Source organism: Terrapene carolina, unplaced genomic scaffold (genome assembly GCF_002925995.2).
Source record: "Terrapene carolina triunguis isolate 2854851 unplaced genomic scaffold, T_m_triunguis-2.0 Scaffold629, whole genome shotgun sequence".
NCBI classification, from domain to species: Eukaryota; Metazoa; Chordata; order Testudines; family Emydidae; genus Terrapene; species Terrapene triunguis.
In genome coordinates, this window is record NW_020664980.1 from 17,990,237 (window position 1) to 18,011,428 (window position 21,192).

A 21,192-nucleotide genomic window follows, 5' to 3' on the forward strand; every position below is an offset into this window, starting at 1 on the left:
GTCTGCAAGGGTGGTTAATGCTGGGTGACATGTCAGGGATTGTCTTTAGTGTCTAGGGCAAGGTTCAATAAACTGCTTTCTCGGGGTTATTATTAATTGTTACTTATAACACAACAGTACCTAGGAACCCCAGTCGAAACCAGAGCCCCACCGTGCTAGGTGCAGTACAGACAAGTAACAAAGGAGGCAGTCTCTGCCTCAGAGAGTCTGCATTCAAGGATCAGAAAAGTAAATGATCCTGTTATATTCCTTTCACTGCCCTGAGGGATACTGATCACCATACAGGAACTGAAGGGAGAACTGAATTCCATGGCACTTACAAATTTGCTGCCTAGCTCTATGAATCCAACTTGCAATCTAAGGGTCTGATCCACGCCAGGAACTTTTTCTACCCTGAGTGGTTCTATTGACTTCAGTGGGACGAACACCTCACAGTAGTCACACATGATGAGAGACAGCATGATGACAGGCATTGTGATCCAGTGGATAAGGCCCCGGACTGGGACTCAGGAGACCTAGTGTGAAATCCTGAGTCCGTTCAAATCAACAGCAAATCTGCCATTGACTTCAGTGGGGCCAGGATTTCATCCCTGGGTCCTACTCCTAGCTGTGCCATAATGCCAATGACCTACTGGGCAAGTCACTTCGCCTCTCTGCCCCTGCTTCCATTCCCCTCCCACTCCTCCTAGTCTAGTCTCTCTACCTTGTGTGATCTTCAGGACGGGGGCTGTCGACGTGTATCTACAGTAGGGTCCTGATCTCAGACAGGCACTCTAGACGCAGTGATAGGACAAATAATTAATAGTCATAATAGAGATATGCCAAGAAGCAGTCTCTGTGATTCAGAGATTAAACCCAAACCCCACATTAACTTCTGCCTCCCCCAACCTTTGGGGCAATTCTGATCTGGATCTGGACATCAACTTAGCCCCTCTCTCCTAGGATATTTAAACTGGGCTAATTTTTTGGCATCTGCATCGTCTGTTTTATATCATCTCTCTTACGCTGGTTGAGACCCAGAATGGATAGGATTAAAACTGCAGATATAGAAGTTTTCAGAAGAGAGGGAGGTATTTGTGCTTTAAAATCCAACACATATTAGGATTTGTATTTGCGCAACAAGCTTCTTCTTCTTTTTGGTTTGCTAATATATTCTAGACATTCTTGTGTGATGCAGCATCATTTCACACTACGGAGAGTGCCAGGTTATTTTCTTAAAAGAAAAAAGTGGCATTATATAAAGTTAAGAAGATGGTGTTACGTTTAGTCACTAGTCTATTTTTGCCTCTGTGAGCACTGGTTTGTGGTTACAGAAGTGATTACAATTGGTCAGAAATTTAGTTTGGATTCTGTATAAAGAGGGCCGTTAAAACAAAAGTGAGGACAAAAAAAACCCAAAATCTTGGACCCACTTAAGTTAGTAGGAGTTTTGCTGTTTCCAACAGAAGCAGCCTTGAGCCCAACAGGGTCTGAACAGAGGTACAGGCCTAATTTTCATAAGTGATTTTAGGTGCCCAGCCTCAGATGCTTTAAGGAGCCCTGATACTTAGAGGGCAAAAGCGCCCAGCATTTTTTCAAAACCAGGCTCCACTAAAGGGTCCCAAACTGGGCCCTCCAAAATTGAGGTGCCCAAAATTAATAGTTAGCTTTAGAAATCTTGGCCATAGAATTTGATTCAGCAGCATAAAAATCAGTCCCAGCTTCTGTGCTGCGCAAGGGTAGTGGAGCTGGTATATCATGGGTTCCCCATCTTTTCGCAGGATGAAAGTAAAAAGCATGTTTCCAGCTAACCCTGTGGAGATGCAGGAATGTTCCAGGGCAGGAGAATGTTCAACGAAACAGTCAATTTTAAGCAAATATTGCACAATATTGATGAGAAACTAATTTTGAATTCATAGTCACGAGTATTTGCCCTGAAACCTGATTCCAAGCGTTAAACTCCTCCAACCAAGGGCCAGAAACTCCCATGTGTCTAATCAGCAGCTCGGATGTGGAATACTCAACAATTCACAGACCAAGAACATTCACTGAATAATTCTGAGGAACAAATCAGTCTGTTCAAGACTGTTCTCAAACAGAAAGAGATGAAGTTTGTTGAATAGATTATTTGTTGCGAGTCATTTGCCCAGCTCCAATGTGCGCAAATTATACCGAAATAGTTTGTCGGTTTCAGAAGTCACATGGAGAAAGGTATTAGATGGCCCATTTCACTATTCTTTATGAAAATGATTTTAAAATATTTTTAAAGTACTATGAGAGTTAAAGATGAACTGAACTCAGTTGCTTAAGGTATCTGCATTTCTGCACAAAATTAATGTGACAAATTAAGTTTTTATTTAGCTCTCCTCCATCTGGGAAAGGTTGTAATTATGTTAGCGTGTTTACAACTGAAATATATGTTTAAATAATAAATATGTGTTTCAGGAAATCATTTTAAATCTGCTTCTTTAACATAATCAACTCCATTTCAACCCTCTGGATATTTCAATTGCAGACCTTGAATACATGTAAAATAAATTAAAACTATATTCTTTACATTCAAAATTATTTATAACATATACAGCTTGACAGCAATAAAAAAAATGTAAGTTAACTTTTTTTCTTTTTACCTTGCTTCTGACATGTGATGGGAATTGTATTGTATCTATCTTAGGTACTTACGTGGTCCCCGTTACAATACTGCCTAAGCACCTTACAGTCTTTGATGTTTATTTATTCTGATAGCATCCCTGTGAGATACAGCAGTGTTGCTACCCCCTATCACAGATGGGGAACTGACGCCCAGAGAGACTAAGAGCCAGAATTTTCAATGTATTTAACCGCCTAGCTCCCACTGAAATCAATGAGAGTTGGGTGCTTAAATACCTTCCAAAATCTGGCCCTAAGTGACTTGCCCAAGTTCACAGGAAGCAGAGCAAGAAATTGGAACCAGGTGTCCTGAGACCAAGGCTGGAGCCCTACCCACTTTTTCGATGCCAGTATAGTCCATGTAAATAAGGTTGCATGTGTATCCCATATTAAACTTGAGAAGAGCTTACTGGTGTCAGAGGTATTTTAGTGGTTAGCAGAGCTCTGCAAAATTGTGTTTAGTCCAAACATTAGTCCTGGTCCCTTAAGCCCACTGCAATCAGAACTCCTAGTGCTGCCAAGGAGAGTACAGTGAGTGGACTGTATGCAGGACTGGGTCTAATTTCTTGGGTTTCCATCCGCATGGGTTTGCTTTCCTCCCCAAATGCTTTAGGTTTCATACAGCTTGGTCAAAACTACCAAGCTTCATTTGGTTCTATGGCAAAATCACGAGACACTAAACATTTCATATGGTTTTGAAAATAAAATCATAAAATCCAACCAAAGGTTTGCTCAAAGCTAGCCTCACATTTGCAAAACTTCTGACGAGCCTGCTCTGAGTTTTGCGCTTGCCAATGAAATCCAAAAATCTAAAGAACTTCATTCCTTCCTCTAGCAAAGGGCAGCTAAAACATTCAGAGTGGATAGCTACCTTCACTTTGGGTACTGAAAATCCAATGGACATGTTTCGAAAGGAGAAGATATAATGGCTGGCTTATCCTGTCTTGTGTATGTGGATACTGTGTGTAGTTTGAATTATTTAGAGATCATTCAGCTACCTTCACGCATTTCCAGGTTTGCTTTTAATGGACTCCTGGTTCTTTCAGCAGTCATATCTTTTCCCTTTGGGATTTCATATTCCATTTCTAGGTTACAGAACTGCAGTAACAATTTTATAGTGAAGGCTGTAAGACAATTTCCATTCTAAGCCCAATTACAACCCACTCTCTAGATTCACAAAGAAACAAACTAACTCCTTTCCGTCTGAATTTTCCCATAGTCTGAGTTGATGACAAGGCCTTTCCACCATCCACAATAACAACTGATTCACCAGCTTTCAACCTGGTAAGCTTTGAAGCTACCAACCAATTACCTTTATTAAGCACTAGAACTGGGTTTAAAATGGAAAAGCCAATCTTAGGTACATTTCCTGCTGCAGTCTCTACACTCCCTTCCCTTCCTAACCTCTTCACCTTTCCCATTAAAAGTCTTTAATTATAATGGCTCCAATCCTGCAGACCCTCATATATGCAAAGCCCCCACTGAAGTCAGTGGGGAGCTTGGTCTACATAAGGGCTTCAAAATAGACCCCATTTATTACATCTGCTTTGTTATAATACCCTTTCATCCATGTGCATTGGTCTTCCATGAGGGGGGAATGAGAGAGAGAGAGAAGTGAAGTCCACTGCAAATAGTAGAGGGCACCCTTCCTATAGACATTGCTCCCAAATGTGTAGCAGACTCACCCGGGGTAAAAGGGTAAGATGTGAAGCAAATTATAGGACTGATTTAATATTTAAAATGTATAGTCCTGGGGATTAAAAAAGAAAGGGAGGGAGAGGAGGCAAGCCACTCTTTCAAGCTTTTTTGACTTTATCCCGTTTAGTTTAGGAATCACAAAATGCAACTCTGCGCCTGACTATCCTGCCATGATCTAAATGTCACCGGGTGTGTATTTGTATAACTAATGCAGCAAGGCTGGCTTGTAACTAACATTAGGAGGTTTACTGCAGTACTAAAGTCACATAAATATCGACTCGAGGTCAAACTTCCAATGCTGCCTTCAAAGCCTCATGAATGCAGCATCTAAAACATGCTGTCAGAAGTATCCTGGTGCCAGAGACTCGGTGGGAATTTTGCATGGATTTCTATGGGCCTGTATGTTACAGGAGGACAGTTCTATTGATATCTCTTGTGATGTAATGTTTCACTGGTGTTTGGGAAACGAAAGAATTAAAAACCCATAATGTGAGAGAAGAGAGGGAGAAGGAAATTAAGAAAAATGAGCAATGGAATAGAGTAAAAAAAAAAACAGAAATGAGAGAGAAGAAAGGCTTGCCTTGAAGCATGAAGGACTCGGGTTGGTGGGATACTTTCCACAGTGGGGACAGTTCAGTATATCAAATGAAAATTCTCCTGTTGATGCTTAGAACAAAATAACTAGAATTTAGGACCTGCTATTCAGAGGTTTTGGGCTTCTGTACCCCTTGCTGAAGTAAATGAGCGCTTCCGGTACACAGCACCTCTTAACATCAAGATCTTGCACATTTTTATTTCATGGGGCCCTGGGCCACTGTCATGTTAAATGCAGAATCCTTCACAGAGAGGAGAGCTAATCCTTTACTCTTCCCTGAAATAAAAGTCATTGGGCTAAATTCAGCTCTGATGGAAGCAGGTGCAACTCCACTGGCTACACTGGATTTGTGCCACTCGCAAATTTGATCCTGTTTGCACAGAACTGGAGGAGCAAAAGAAGGAATTCACATCTAAACCTTTGTTGCTGATTTAGCTGTGGGCCCAGAAGAAAGACAGGCCTGCTATAAACTAGACAAAGCTATTAGACATTAACGTTCAGACAACACCTACCTCACTCCAGACCAGCATGGTGCCGAATATGACCTGTAACCCATCAAAGAAATTGTCTCCTATGATGATGACAGTGGCACCTCCTGTAGTCCATCCTTCACTCGGGCTGATAGCTTTGATACATGGTGTAGCTGCTTTTCAACACACATGAAAAAGAGAAGTATTCAGCTGTTAGAACTGGATTTTAATGACAGACGACTTGAGGGGGGGGGAAGCTTTCAATCCCCCCCACCCCCGTCCACTAACATGAAGATTCCAGCTCATTCTTCCTTGCTTGTGCATGGGACCCCAAATTAGATCTTTGGAGAGGAGATTTTTTTTTTTGCCCATTAATTTTTGTCTTTGTGTTTCTATCAAGATGATAAACATTTTTCCAGCCTAGGCGAAGAAACTCACAGCATGATAGACACAGACCGACTGTAAAACAGAACATATTCCTATATTTAGTGTATATTTAAATGCTGAGTACTTGATTCAACAAAAAGATAATCCAGCTACCTTTGTTGTCCATTACAATATAAACTAACCATAAATACTACGGAAAATGTTAGTTAAATGAAAAAGGGCATACAACTACATTACTTTAATTCTTCTGCAACAAGATCCACGTTGCTCCAATGTTAACCTACCCTGCTGCGCTGCAATACTACGGCAATTGTCAAAATAAATATCTGCTACCAGATCAAAAATGGTGCAATTAAGAAAGATGTGCAATGCGCAATTTTAGATGGAAGAAGTCCCCTGCCACATGTGCACAGCAAACCTCCACTCTCACATATTGCTTTTCCTGCATGATATATGCTAAGTACCTTTCGTGAGGGTGCTGAGAGGGCAATGGGAGTTAAAGCTGTCAGCACTCAGGGCTAGATTTGCATGTCGCAACGCCCTGCAGGTTTTAGGACTTTATAGACACAAGCGAGCTGAGCACTACATGCAGGCAGAATAGGGCAGCAAAATATTTATAGCCTGATTCTCTGCACTTACCCTGGAGTAAATCAGGAGTTAACTGGCCTGATTCCAATGGAGTTATGCTGCTGCAAAAACAATGTAAGCGAGAGGAGAAACAGGCCCTCAGTTAATGGGGTCAGGGCAGGCTGATGGAGTGGCCGTTTGCCAATCTGCCTGCAGTAGCAGACTCTCAAGAGCCAGACCTGGGCAGAGATATTAGAGATATGGGCACAGCTGGAGAGCAGCATAGGACTTGATCCTGCATACCACCCAGTGCTCCCGTCTAAGCCCTGTGTGGACAAAGAATGTGGGACCCAATCCTTACATTCTATTTGTACACAATATTTCACTTGTGCCTATTCCTTGGACAGCTATACAAGAGGGATTGTTTAAAAAAAACCAACCCATCAATAAGTATAAGTTTTACAAAAGAGGCCTGGTCCTCAATTGGGGTGAAATTCTGGCCCCACTGAAGTCAAATGGAAGTTTTGCTCATTGAGGCCAGGATTTCACCCCTATGTCTACTGGCATAGCTTCACTGAGAATGGGGTCCTCTATCTGCATGTATAGGCCAACTTATGGGGGGGTCATTAGCAGTTGATCATGGATCACATATTGGTAGAAAGGCTGGGCAGATTGAACTGCCTGTTTGGTTTAGTACAGGGGTCGGCAACGTTCGGCACGCGGCTCACCAGGGTAAGCACCCTAGCGGGCCGGGCCAGTTTATTTACCTGCTGACACGGCAGCTTCGGCCGATCGCGGCCCCCACTGGCCGCGGTTCACCGTCCCGGGCCAATGGGGGTGGCGGGAAGCCGTGGCCAGCACATCCCTCGCCCGCGCCGCTTCTTGCCACCCCCATTGGCCCGGGACGGCAAACCGCGGCCAGTGGGAGCCGCGATCGGCCGAACCTGCCGCGTCAGCAGGTAAATAAACTGGCCCGGCCAACTAGGGTGCTTACCCTGGCGAGCCGCGTGCCAAACGTTGCCGACCCCTGGTTTAGTAGTTTGAAATAATTGCCATGGTGCTCAGAACTTGTGTAGGGTGACCAGATATCCCGATTTTATAGGGACAGTCCCGATATTCGGGACTTTTTCTTATATGGACACCTATTACCCCCCCACACACTGTTTCGATTTTTCATACTTGCTATCTGGTCACCCGTGCGGGTACTTTTTTGTTCTAAACCTAACGGAAGTAAATAAAACGAGGGCATAAAAGAGACAGTGGCAGGCAGTGTGCTTTAAACCGCTTTTAACACAAAGCGCCCAAGAAGCACTTGGTATTAATGTTATTCATTAGGTAAGTGCCAGATGGTAGGAGTTGAATTGATGCACCTTTGAGGCAACTGGAAAGGTGGGTGGGCAAGGGGAAGGGAATAAGGCAGGAACTGGAACTTGGTGAATTGCCACTAGCAGTACATGTTTCTGAGGATAATGACGCAGAAAAGCTCCAGAGTGACGGATGATGTACATGGGAGGCAAACAGACCCTGTCCCCACTTGCAAAAGGCTGTAAGTGTCAGGCACAAACTTTTCCACTACTTAAGATGACGGGCGTGCCAGCTAAAATGAAAAAAAAAACCATAGCCAAAAATCATTACATTGCTCCAAACTTGGCAGCAGGCAGCACTTCAACTTTTACATGAACTAACCAAAGAAACATCCTAAAATTACAGTCATGAAAAGACAGCACACACAGAAGTAACTTCAATATGTTTAATTTGGATTCAAGTTACGCGCATAAAACTGTGCATAAAAACTTTGGAAAGCCCAAACCAAACGCTTTCCTTTTGGGTGAGCTCACAGCAATGGATTTACCACTAAACCAGCTTTTCTAAATGTCATCTACTAGCCCTTTCACAAAATCCAATCATTTCACCAATACAAATTAAAATCAATTCCAAATTACACAATTCCTGATATTTACCGTTGATGGTGGATATGCACACCGCAATAAAAATCTAAACATAATCAGTTCTCCATGTATCAGCAAGAGGAGCTACTCTTAAGGACTAGAAGACACACTTTAAAAAAACCCACCCAATGTATAAAAATTATTTGAGACCCTACATCATTAACTGAAACAGTATGCAGCCTTCACAATTACGGATTCAGTTCATCTTTAAAATGAACGTAAAGTATTTTTTGTAGTCGCAAGACCCAACTACACGTCCTTACCATCTTGATGTTTATCTTGCCATTTTTTTTTCAGTATCCTCAACATGGAAAGCAGTGAAGGGCGCTGAATTCCCTGCACTGTTTTACATCTTTGGTTCTGATCCGGCAAACATTTACATTATCTGCTTAACTTCAAGCACATGTCTATGCCCTCTCAAGGTCAATGGAACTTTAAGGAGGTGCCCAAATGCTTTCCCAAGTTGAGGCTATGAGCTCTGATTAATCAAGGCACTTATGCATATGTGTAACTTTAAGCACTGGATTAGTGCCAGTGAATGGTGAATATGAAAGCTCAAAAAGGCGTCTCTCTCACCAACAGAAGTTTGGCCAATAAAAGATATTCCCTCCCTTGCCTTCTCTCTTGAACATTTAACATGACACACACATTTAACTACCTTAGTGAAATTGTCAACAATAGCACTGGAAATATAGTACCCTGAGGACCTGAACTCAGGTTGGGGCAAATTAGTGAACAAGGGACTTGTTTTAGAAATACAGTGTGCGTCACCGGAGATGTGATCAGTTTACAGTGGGGTTGCATTCCTGATTGTTCATGGAGCCACGGGATCTCTCCCCCTTGGGGCAATACACTTTCAAGTGACACCTCCCACCTTCCCCCAGGCACCCACAGTGTTTTGTTTTAAACATATTTGGTTTGTAAATATAAAGGTCTACATCACTGCACAAGTCACAGCCCTGCACTGGGAGAATAATGGAAATGCAGTGCTCCCGATGTATCCAGCACCAGCACAGCGCACGCGACACATGGGGCAGCAAGTCACTGGAACGTCAACAGCTGCCCTCAGCACAGGGGCCAGGCACGGCTCAGCGCTTAGTGCCGCATATATCTGTTAATCATTTAGCATCTTTAACTGTATTTATCTTCCTGGGAGGTATTTACTTATCAGCAACCCTACAAAAATAAACAGAGTGGACTAGAAAACTGAATAATGTGGGAAATTCTGATATTTCTACATTTGTTTTGGTTTGAAAACAGTACAAAACTGGGATGATTTAGTTGGGAATTGGTCCTGCTTTGAGCAGGGGGTTGGACCTCCTGAGGTCCCTTCCAACCCTGATATTCTATGATTCTATGAAAACATTGAAATAGTGCCGGGGGGAGGGGGGGAGGTATTGCAGAACAAAAAGGTCCAAAAAGTTTCTATTCCAAAATGTCAACATGAGAAATTTTAACATTTTTAACCAAAACAAAAGTGTCTCGTTTCCAAAATGTTGACAGTTCGAAAGTTCAAAATGTTCATTTGAAATTAAAAGTTTTGCTTTGACTTTTCCTATCAAAACCTGGAAAAAGTTCACTGAAATTGACATTTTCCTGTGAATAATTTTGTTTTCGATGAAACTCCACATTTCATCACGAAAACCGGTCAGTGCAAAAATGCTGACCAACTCTAACAGTAAAGTCGTGAAGCCGGCCCACTTGATAAAACAGGGCAGAATTCAATTCCAAGCTTCCATGAGAGAGTGATCATAATAAACAACAGTGAATACACACACACTTTAAATAATGAAAGGCAGACAACCCAATTGTATCCGGAACCAAAAGAGCTGGCAAGTGTCACTGCCAGATGCCATTTAAAAAAAAATAATCACTCAGATATTCAGTGTGAGTGTTCTTCGTTCACAGCATCTTCTCAAAGCAGATCTCTGGACTGAATAAACATGGGAGGCCACATTAACTGCAACCTCTCAGACAGCACATGCGAACCTTGCCACTCCTTATTGAAGATGATATGGCCATATCCTACACCCGTAAAATTTTGCTTGTGGTTATGAGTATTAACGAGATCCTCTCATTCCTTGCAAGACATTGAGAAAAATAAATGTTGACGTGTTTTGCTGTGCATTTCCTGCTATCTGTATTAACAGAGAGAGATGTTAAGCATCTAGGGTGAAGTCTGGGAGATTTGCCACTGCCTTCACTAGAGCAAGGATTTCACCCTCAGGGAGAGATTTTTCAAAAATGCTTAAGGGATTTAGGAGCACAAATCCCATCGACTTTCAAGGGAACTCATGCTACTTAGGTGCTTTTGAAAAATCTTCCCCTTCTTTTCTGGAGCGTCGGTGCATTTTCACAACTTTCCAGAGCTGGATGTTATGTATCAACTTCAGCGCATAAGAAACAAAAGAGAAAAGTTTTTTTCCCCACCGAGGAGTTGTGTGCGTATGTATGTGTGTGTATATGTATGTCTGCTTTTCCCCCCCAGCCACCAAAGTAAAGGAGACTTTCCTTCCTTCAAACTGTGACAATAAAATGATTACCCCGCCACAGTTTAGCATAATGGTTCAGAAATGCTTGTGGCATATTGCAGAGTTAAAGTGGAAATTATTAGGTAGCTCTTCTTTGTTATAATAATGATCACTCCACAAATAAAAGCTCTTCTCCCAAAGGGACTGCAAGGCACAAAATGCTAATTCTGAAGATTATGTGTGCGCTTTTATTAAATATTACTATGCCCTGTCTGTTTGAAGGCTTCACTGCTCTGATTGTTTTATGAGTGCCATGTTAATGTCAGCCCCATCTCGCTAGCAGCAGGCACACATTTTACCTTTTGTATGAGAGTTGATCAAAGGCCACGTGCTGGGGGAATTGCTGAGAAAACACGGACAAGCGATAAAAATCTAACAGATTAATTGGTTTAAATTTCATTTCAGGGTGTTGAACTTTGGCTTGGGCCGCTAATACTACACTACGAGTCAGGGCCTAATTACCAGATTTCCAATTTGCCTCTGAACAATGGTTGGGAGGGAGGGAGAACAGTAGTAATAATAATAATAAAAAACCCTTACAGCCTCTCGTACATATTTAACAACTAATGTTCTGGATGCAGACAATTTCACTGGAAGACTCAAATAGCAACGGAAGACAGAAGAAACAGCAGATGCCTCCAGGACCATCAAACATCCTGATTTGCAGAATCAATGGGAGAGTGAGTCAAGTGCCCACACACATGCACCAGACCTATCAGACTCTTCATTAGGGACCTGAATTTATAAGTGGGAATTGCATTTTACCTGCCCGTCGAAATGATCTATTTCGCTGACAGAAAAGAGGGGCCAGAGGGAAAACAGTGTTTACTTCAGGGTTTATGGGTGGCTTCAGGAAGAAGGGTTAATTGAGCTCAGAGGTTCATGCTCCCCGAGGTAAATTAGCGGGATGCACAGCTATCAGCACCGTTCTGGGCCTGCTCTTATTTTGCCTCTGGAATCTACTTGCGCTAGGATTAATATCTCGTTTGTGCTCGAGACTGTAAGAATGACCCAGTGTGCGGTTTGTATCATAAAATATTGTTTCGCCCTTCATTATCCAGAGATGAGGCTCTGGCAACAGATGCAGCAACACAACAGGAGTTAAAATGATGGGATATGTGCTTGCATTCTTCTTATTTTTAATATGATGGCCTCTGACGGGCAAACTTAGTGCAATTGCAGAAAGCCAGGTAAAGTTGGGAATTCAGAGACAGCTACCATACGTCTCAAGGAAATTTTAGAAGTCAGGTAAGATTAAAATGTCTGCCTCAAATTACATTTATTTACTTTTATTTTACATTTTCCAAGCTAGAACCTCTGGCCAAAACTCTTCATGGAAATCAGCCACTGACTAAACTCCAGTTTACAGGCTCGATCCAGCAAGGTGTTGAGAGTCCTCACCTCCCGCCCCATTTGGGCCCTGATTCAGCAAAGCGTTTAAGCAAGTACTTAAATCCCACTAACTTCACTGAAGTGCTCTACAGAACCCAGGCCTCGGCTCCGACATTGGCTCCCCGGCCACCCTTTGTGGGAACGGAAGGGGCTGAGAATCGTGCCTGTTGGCCATTTTCAAAAATGGCAAGTTTCATGAAAATCTGTTTCCTCTGCCGCAAATTTTACTTTTCTTTTAATTTTCTATGAATTTCTTTCCTATTCATCATTCACTGTGGGCTGCTTGCATTCCCCATTCAGACCAGTCAGCTTCGTCACAAAGTGGGATTTTTTTTTCTAGAGCTGAAAATTATCATTTTTCACACACACAAAAAAAAAAAAGTTTTGAAAAGATTAGGGCTGTCAAGCGATTAAAAAAATTAATCGCACGATTTATCGCACTGTTAAGAATAGAATACTATCTAAATATTTTTGAATGTTTTGTACATTTTCAAATATATTGATTTCAATTACAACACAATAAAAAGTGTACTGTGCTCACTTTATATTTATTTTTGATTACAAGTATTTGCACTGTAAAAACCAAAAGTATTTTTCAATTCACCTCATACAAGTACTGTAGTGCAATCTCTTTATCATGAAAGTTCAACTTACGAACATAGAATTATATAAAAAAACTGCATTCAAAAATAAAACAATGTAAAACTTTAGAGCCTACAAAATCCACTCAGTCTTACTTCTTATCCAGCCAATTGCTCAAACAAGTTTGTTTATATTTACAGGAGATAATGCTGCCTCTTCTTGTTTACAATGTCACCTGAAAGTGAGAACAGGCGTTCACATGGCACTGTTACGTGCCAGATGCGCTAAAGATTCATATGTCCCTTCATGCTTCAACCACCATTCCAGAGGACATGCGTCCATGCTGATGACGGGTTCTGCTTGATAACAATCCAAAGCAGTGCAGACTGACACATGTTCATTTTCATCATCTGAGTCAGATGCCACCTGCAGAAAGTTGATTTTCTTTTTTGGTGGTTCGGGTTCTGTAGTTTCCTCATCAGAGTGTTGCTCTTTTAAAACTTCTGAAAGCATGCTCCACACCTCGTCCCTCTCAGATTTTAGAAGGCACTTCAGATTCTTAAACCTTGGGTCGAGTGCTGTAGTTATCTTTAGAAATCTCATATTGGTACCTTCTTTACATTTTGTCAAATCTGCAGTGAAGGTGTTCTTAAAATGAACAACATGTGCTGGGTCATCATCCAAGACTGCTATAACATGAAATATATGGAAGAATGCGGGTAAAACTGAGCAGGAGACATACAATTCTCCCCCAAGGAGTAATTAACGCATTATTTTTTTAACGAGCATCATCAGCATGGAAGCATATCCTCTGGAATGGTGGCCAAAGCATGAAAGGGCATACGAATGTTTAGCATATCTGGCACATAAATACTTTGCAATGCCAGGTACAAAAGTGCCATGCAATGTCTGTTCTCACTTTCAGGTGACGTAAATAAGAAGTGGGCAGTATTATCTCCTGTAAATGTAAACAAACTTGTTTCTCTTAGTGATTGGCTGAACAAGTAGTAGGACTGAGTGGACTTGTAGGATCTAAAGTTTTACATTGTTTTGTTTTTGAGTGCAGTTATCTAACAAAAAAAAATCTACATTTGTAAGTTGCACTTTCACGATAGAGATTGCACTACAGTACTTGTATGAGGTGAATTGAAAAATACTATTTCTTTTGTTTATCATTTTTACAGAGCAAATATTTGTAATCAAAAATAATAATATAAAGTGAGAACTGTACACTTTGTATTCTGTGTTGTAACTGAAACCAATATATTTAAAAATGTAGAAAAAATCCAAAATATTTAATAAATTTCAATTGGTATTCTACTATTTAACAGTGCGATTAATCACAATTAATGTTTTAATCGTGATTACTTTTTTTGAGTTAATCTTGTGAGTTAACTGCAATTAATCAACAGCCCTAGAAAAGATAAAAAACTATTATTGTTGCAAAAAAATCAAACTAGGAACCTTACCATTTCTGAAATTCCTTCCTCCCACCTCGAGAAATTCTTTTGTTTTAATCAGTAGCACTTGCTGCCTTGGAGGACTGAGGCCTACATATCTGCCCACCTACCATCCCTCCTATTTCAAATCAAAACACGATTTTGCACCTCTGAAGCCAAATCCCACTTGCTTTTCACCAAGGAGACTTGAAAACAGTTGTATTTGATCCACTGACTTTATTGAGCCTAGCCAACTACATAAGGGCTGCCGAATCACCCCGTAAGTAAGTGTCTAAAGAGTTAGTCATAGACACTTGAAGGAAAGAGACTGTGACACAGTGTGTTTCACATATTGTACCCATAGCATTAAATCTTCCCTCCAAATCTAAACAACGTATTTGCTGTTTATCTTAGTAAAATGATGATTTTCCTGCTTTCCTCTGTGGCAGTATGGTCTGCTCCCTTCCCTATTCAGTTCTGACAATAAGCAGCTGCCATGCAGGAAACAGAGTAACAGAGGTTTCCCTCTTGAAGAGATTACTCATGTCGCGTTATACAACACATGCAGGAGGCTGCGATATTCCCCACCCCCTGGTTTAGGCATCTCTGGATTTGAGAATTATAATACATGAGTTTTAGCGATTCACACCACTCTGAAAACGGTAGCTCCCCCTGGATCTTTGTGACACAAATGCTGGGCGTAATCATCGTTGTCAAACAATATAGGAATCATGCGATGCTTGTGGGTTGGGTTTTGGTTTGGTTTAATAGTGGAATTAAAGGTTTTAGCTGAGAGTTTCATAGCTGCCTAAGATTTTGGATGGCCAGTTCCCATTAATTTTAATGGAAATTGGGAATGCAAATCCCCTGGTGTAATATTCCCGCTACAATCAATACTTAAAACCAATGTTTCCTTTTCTTATCTTTACTGAAGCTTCAGCTAATGAAATTACACTTTGCTGACTCCTCTGTGTTTCTCTTTCCTGGAGGATTTCTTTAACCTAAACCCTATTTCTAGAGTTTTCTGGTTTTGGCCAGCAGTTAAGACACATAATTGCACTGAATGATAAAGACAGCATTAAATAATGAAAGATATAATACACCTCCTCCTTACCCAGGGTTCCATAGCCAGACTACAACAGCACACTTCAAAGATTAACATTAGAGGGACGAAAATGGTCCTGTGCCTTCCACTCAACCCCTTCCTCGACAGTTCTCAACGTTGGCTGCTTCAGCATGAGTGCATTGGGGAGGAAAGAGGCCAGACGTGCCCCGGCTGTCTTTTGTGGAGGTGCTCCGCTGCCCTTCCATCTATTGGTGGCCTGCCTCCAGCCCTCCTGATTGGGGGGGGGAGGGGCTGGGAGGTAATAGGTAAGCATGCCTTCAGGATTAGACCATGCTGGCCAGATAGGCATTCCCCTGCATAGTTTGAGAATCCCATTTGGGGGCTTCCAGGGCATTGATTGGAGTTAGGGTTCTGAACAGCTCATCCACACTTAGGTGGATCCACACTTTGCAAATGCCAGCTGATATAAACATAGGTGCCAGGGGACTCAGGTCCCGGCAGGGTTATGCGGCGACTGTACAGTGGCTTTGAAAATTCAGTGGTGCCTTAGGTGGACATGGGCACCGAAAGAGGCAGATAGACACATACATATTTTTAAGGAGCTGGCTTCCAGGTGTTTTTGAAAATCCCACTCATTGGCTATCTGCATCTTTGAGTGCTTAAATACCTTTGGAAATTTGGCCCAGAGGAGCCGAAGTTCCATTGACTTTCACATTTGAAAATGGGACTTAAGTGTTTCCCTGAGGCAGAATGCTGACACCAGCACTGCCCAGGGTCTTTAGTGGAGAGGTGAGACCAGTGCACCCAGAAGCATCCGCCAGTACCACCGCTGCATGGCCTATCAGACTGTTGGAATAGCCCCCACTCCATGACTGGTTGCAAACTCTCTAGTGTTCACCAGCTGGTGCAATGAACACCCAACAGCATGCTCCCCTAGCATTCCCAGAGGCCATTTGCATGCACTGCCCTGGGCAGGCTGAATGCCTTGCAGCATCTCCACTCACTTGTACAGCACTGCATTCTCCCTGCCCGCATCCCACTGGAGAGTTCCTAAAATAAGCAAGGACACAGTTTTTCCCTTAAGAACAAGAAATTGAAGAACAGGAAAATGCAAGTACTATCCACTTGGCTAAGGCCCAGTGCACGCAGAAAGATGCACTGAATGTGTGTTCTTTTAAACCAATTTCATTAAACCAGTGAAAAACTCTGTGTGGACTTTCATACTGGTTTCAATTAGCTTATATCTGTTTAGCTCCATTGGTAAAGTTGCAGGCACATGCTACACCAATATAACCAATTTTAAACCAGTAAGTGTGTCCACATAAAAGCTTGCATTAATTTACATTGATTTTTTAAATTAGTTAAGTCAGGGCAATTCTTGTATGGAGACAAGACCTACGCTGAAAATGAAGGTTCGAAAAGTGTGATCTAATTCAACCCTAGAAGTACTTCAATCTAGCTGCATATCTTGCTCACCCCAGACCGCGGGTGAATTTAAACGAGTGGCCCTTGAATGGTGCTAATTAAGGCCCTGATTCATCAGACAATCCATGTGCTTAAATTTAAGCATGTATTTAAGTGATTTGCTGAATCAGGACCTAGAACAAGGGATCGAGCATTTATAAATCAATCATTTGTAATATAATTGCAGAAGAAAAATCACATTTCTGTCTTCCCCAATTTCTGGGGAGAGATGTTCTTAGTGTAATTCTTCCAGTTCGGAAGAGAACACAAACTCAGGTTTCAGTAGAACGTTGGAGAAAGTATAAATCTGGCTCTAGGAAAGCAAATGTTTCCTGGGTTCTGAAAGAGTGAGAAAGTTCAGTGATACAAGATCTACTTTAATTGCTCAACAGTATAAAATCTTGACATTTTGAGGGACGCAAGTATGTAGTTTTATAGCCACACTGGAAAGAATTGTTCAATAACATTATTTTGCAATATCTAAAAGCTATTCTACATGCAAATACAGTCTTAACTCTTCAAATTCAGGAAGCATAGCTGCTGACGCAAATTTTCCAATAATGCCCTCACAGCCAATCAAAAATATAGGAATGTATGCCATTCTAATTCTAAATCAAACATTAACATCATATTAGTTTTTCTGTCACTTACACTACTGCAAAAAGAAAAGAAAAAACAAATGTATTTAAACAAATCTGAAATGAATTATTCATACAGCTGATTTTGATATTTATTGTAACAATAAGACGTTTATTTGCCTCTGATTGTACAATAAATGAATCATTCCTTTCTTCTTGGAAAAATAGGTTTCCTGACCAAAATTAACTTTTAGCCCAATTCTTCTGGTTAAGAACTGTCCACAAAAGAGGCTGAGGAAATCATCTTTCAAAAACTGAACAATCCATGTAGAAACACAAAGCAATTGTCGGAGAAAGGGGAGGAGGGAGGGAACTGAAATCCAGTTATGCTAAGGAAAATTCAAGTACCCTAAGAGTTCTTATCCCTTTTCCGATTTCTCTTACAAATCAGATGATGTACTCTAATGCAATTTTCTGGAGAATCATAAAGTCAAATATGAACAAGTCTAGTGGAAAATCTGTGACGTTAATCTTGGCCTAAGTTGTATTTTTAACAGGCGCTGAGGTTGTGCGCCGGCTTATCCAGATGGCCGTACAGGAATCATCCTGATAGGATTAGGCCTTTGTGCTGCACTCTGCTCCATCTGTTCTCAGAGGTTTGCCTGTGCCTAGCAGAATATGAATTTTTAGCCTATGTCCAGTAGCCTTACTAAAAGCAGCCGTTTAAACACACACACACTCACGATTAGTAATATGGGATGAAGTTAGCTTGACGATTTACCACTAAAGAAACATCTTGGTTTTATTCTTCTTCTTCTAAAGACGAAGTACGCAGTATCCAAATTCAAACAAAAAAGGATTTCTGTTGTTGTTCTGGGGTTTGTTCAATTCATTAAACCATAATACTGCCATAAATTTAGAAATGAAGGCATGACTCAACATTAAGTAGCATGGCTCTTCATCTTTGAAATCTATCACCGTATTGGAATGTATGATATATTTTCACTTTGAAGATATCATGGTTAAATATTCAAGATTTAAAAAGAAAGAAAGAAAGAAAGAAAGAAAGAAAACAGTGCAGATACCTGTTATTACAGTCTCAGTCTCGTCACAGGCCAAGAAAAAAGAAAACTGTAAAAAAATACCTTTATTTCCATTCATGTTGCTTTTTGCTTTGATCAGCGACCTATTAAAGACACAGGCTTTTGCATTCATTGTTGCAGCCTGCCAGATGCAGCAAGGATGCATGTTCAACATATGCAAAAATTCAGCTCAGGCAGGCTCAGTGACAGATTACACCGAGTTGCCAACTGAGAGATCTGGGTCCGAAGGATGGCCTCAGGTGTCCAGGCTCTGGGCCAAGGGAGCAGGTAGAGAAACTGGCTGTTTTATAAGAAAAGCAGCCCAAGTAGTCAGATGGCTTAACTCAACTGCTTTCCTAGCCAGAAAAACACTACAGGCTAATGAATAAAGGGGGCGGGGGAGTGGAAAAGAAAAATAAACAATGATTCAATTGATATTATTAATTATTATGATGGTTTGGTGCAGGAAAACAAATAATGCTCAGCCCATGTTTGTTATGGCAGTGGGACAGCAATGCAGGCAACAGAACCTGAACTGCATTGAAGGAAGAAGACCTCGTTCCATCCCAAAGACTGAGAGACCCTTGTCTTTCAGAATGTTGCTGCCTCTGTTCTTTGTACTACAGTAAATGGAAGGGTCAAGTACCTCTTTCCCATCATTTAGGTTTTACTTGCAAAAACACAGGCATAAAAACACATTTATACTTGGTAGTATCTGTCCAGCACTGACACCACATAAAACCAGCATGCTGAAAATCTGAAGAGTGAATGCTTTGGACCCAGGCCTAGAAATGCTTAGAGAAGTTGCTCTTTCAATGCAGCTGATAAAATACTAATAAAATAATACGACTTTATTCATTTATTTAAACTGTAGTAGCACCAGGGGCACCAATCAAGGGCCAGGGCCACGTTGTGCTAGGCCAAGGGTAGGCAACCTATGGCACGCGTGTACCGAAGGCGGCAGGCGAGCTGATTTTCAGTGGCACTCACACTGCCCGGGTCCTGGCCACCGGTCCGGGGGGCTCTGCATTTTAATTTAATTTTAAATGAAGCTTCTTAAACATTTTAAAAACCTTATTTACTTTACATACAACAATAGTTTAGTTATATATTATAGACTTATAGAAAGAGACCTTCTAAAAACGTTAAAAGGTATTACTGGCATGCGAAACCTCAAATTAGAGTGAATAAATGAAGATTCGGCACACCACTTCTGAAAGGTTGCCAACCCCAGTGCTAGGTGCTTTACCAGACACACAAGAGAAGAACAGAGCTCACAAGCTAGGTTGTTTTACCTTTTAATATAAGGAAATTCTACGGAGGGCCGAATTTGTTCAGTGTTTTTTCACCCTCTGCTTATCATCAAAGAGCCAGAGAATGGTGAACAACCTGTTTTAACCTGGACACACTGCTCCATGGCCCTGTGACTTCAAATCCCAATCCACCCAATGAGAACCGCAGCACTGAAATAGGGGCTGCTCCATAGTTATGCCTGAAATTAACTCAGAGTTCTGACCTTCCCTTCCAACAAGGAGCAGATAACCCCAAATCCATAATTCTGTAGGCAAGTTTGCATTTTCAGGGACTACCTCAGTGAAGTGTATAGCCCAGCCCTCGACACCAGGGGAATTCTGCTCTGTCCGCTTGCCATTCTACACCATAGACAGGGACCCTTAAAGGAAACATGCTTTGATCTCATGTTGAGTATGTACAGAGCCTCTTAAACAGCTACCAAACTACCATAACCAAGGTTATTTATCAAAACACCAGGTTTACATTGCATATAGTGTCTGAATTCCCTTTCACATGCATTGCTGATTAACAGGGAAATGGAAATGGAGCTAATGGGAATTACCGTAGGTTCCTAATCTGTTAGGCGCTTCTGAAAATCCCAGTAGGTGCCTATCTGCATTTTTAGCCACCTAAATACCTTTGAAAAACTGGCCAAAGACTAGAGATTTTGGGGTGCCCAACTTTGACATACTTTATGGGGGCCTTGTTTTCAGAAAGTGCTGAGCACCCACCCTCTGAAAGTCAGCCCCTTTTAGGTGTCTCATGTTGAGCATCCACCTTGAGGCGCCCATCACTAGTCACTTTTGAAAATAAGAATAAATACTAACACCACCACCCTCTTCTCTACTGCTTTACATCAGCGGATCTCAAAACACTTTACAAAGGAGTTATATCATCATCCCCATTTTACAGATGAGGAAAATGAGGCACAGGCAGGCAAAGTGACTTGACCAAGGTCACCCAGGAGGCCACTGGCAGAGCCAGGAACAGACTCTTGCCCTCCTGAGTCCCAGTCCAGCAATCTAGCCACTAAGTGAAACTGCCTCCCTAATGTAGGCCTAAATCCCTAACTCGCCTTTGAAAATGATTTTAGGCTTCTAAGCCATTTAGATGCTTTTTGAAAAATTTCCCTTTTCCCTTTTATAATCAGGCTCCCCACCACACCCATTCCATTCAGCGAGGTCATAAGCCAGTGTGTGTGACATCACAGTTGCTTTCATGCTGAAGATTTTTTGTGCACAAAGAGGGGACTGTGAATGCCTGGAATGAATCAGAAATGCAGAAGAGGCGGATTAGAAAAGATAAAGTGTCCGGTTATACTCAGGAAAAAAAATGTGGCTGGGACTTCCAAAAACACTCAGTGGGAGTTTTTTCAGTGATCTCAGAGGGAGCAGAGTTAGGCCAGGACGGAGCATTTTGGGAAATCCCAGGCCAAATTCATCAAAGCAACTATTAGTGGTGAACTATTTGT

General features: G+C 41.5%; 1 protein-coding gene across 5 annotated transcripts in view; it reads right to left on the minus strand.

Moving 5' to 3' along the window:
- The window catches only part of EBF1 (EBF transcription factor 1), a 318,757-nt gene that overhangs the window by 81,609 nt on the left and 215,956 nt on the right, over positions 1–21,192 (minus strand). For 3 of the 5 annotated variants that reach the window (XM_026659368.2, XM_026659366.2, XM_029913400.1), the window contains exon 9: positions 5,434–5,567. In XM_026659368.2, the coding sequence (XP_026515153.1) occupies positions 5,434–5,567 (134 nt within the window). The remainder of the gene's footprint in view (positions 1–5,433; positions 5,568–21,192) is intronic. The other 2 variants (XM_026659369.2, XM_026659367.2) reach the window with 1 other exon arrangement.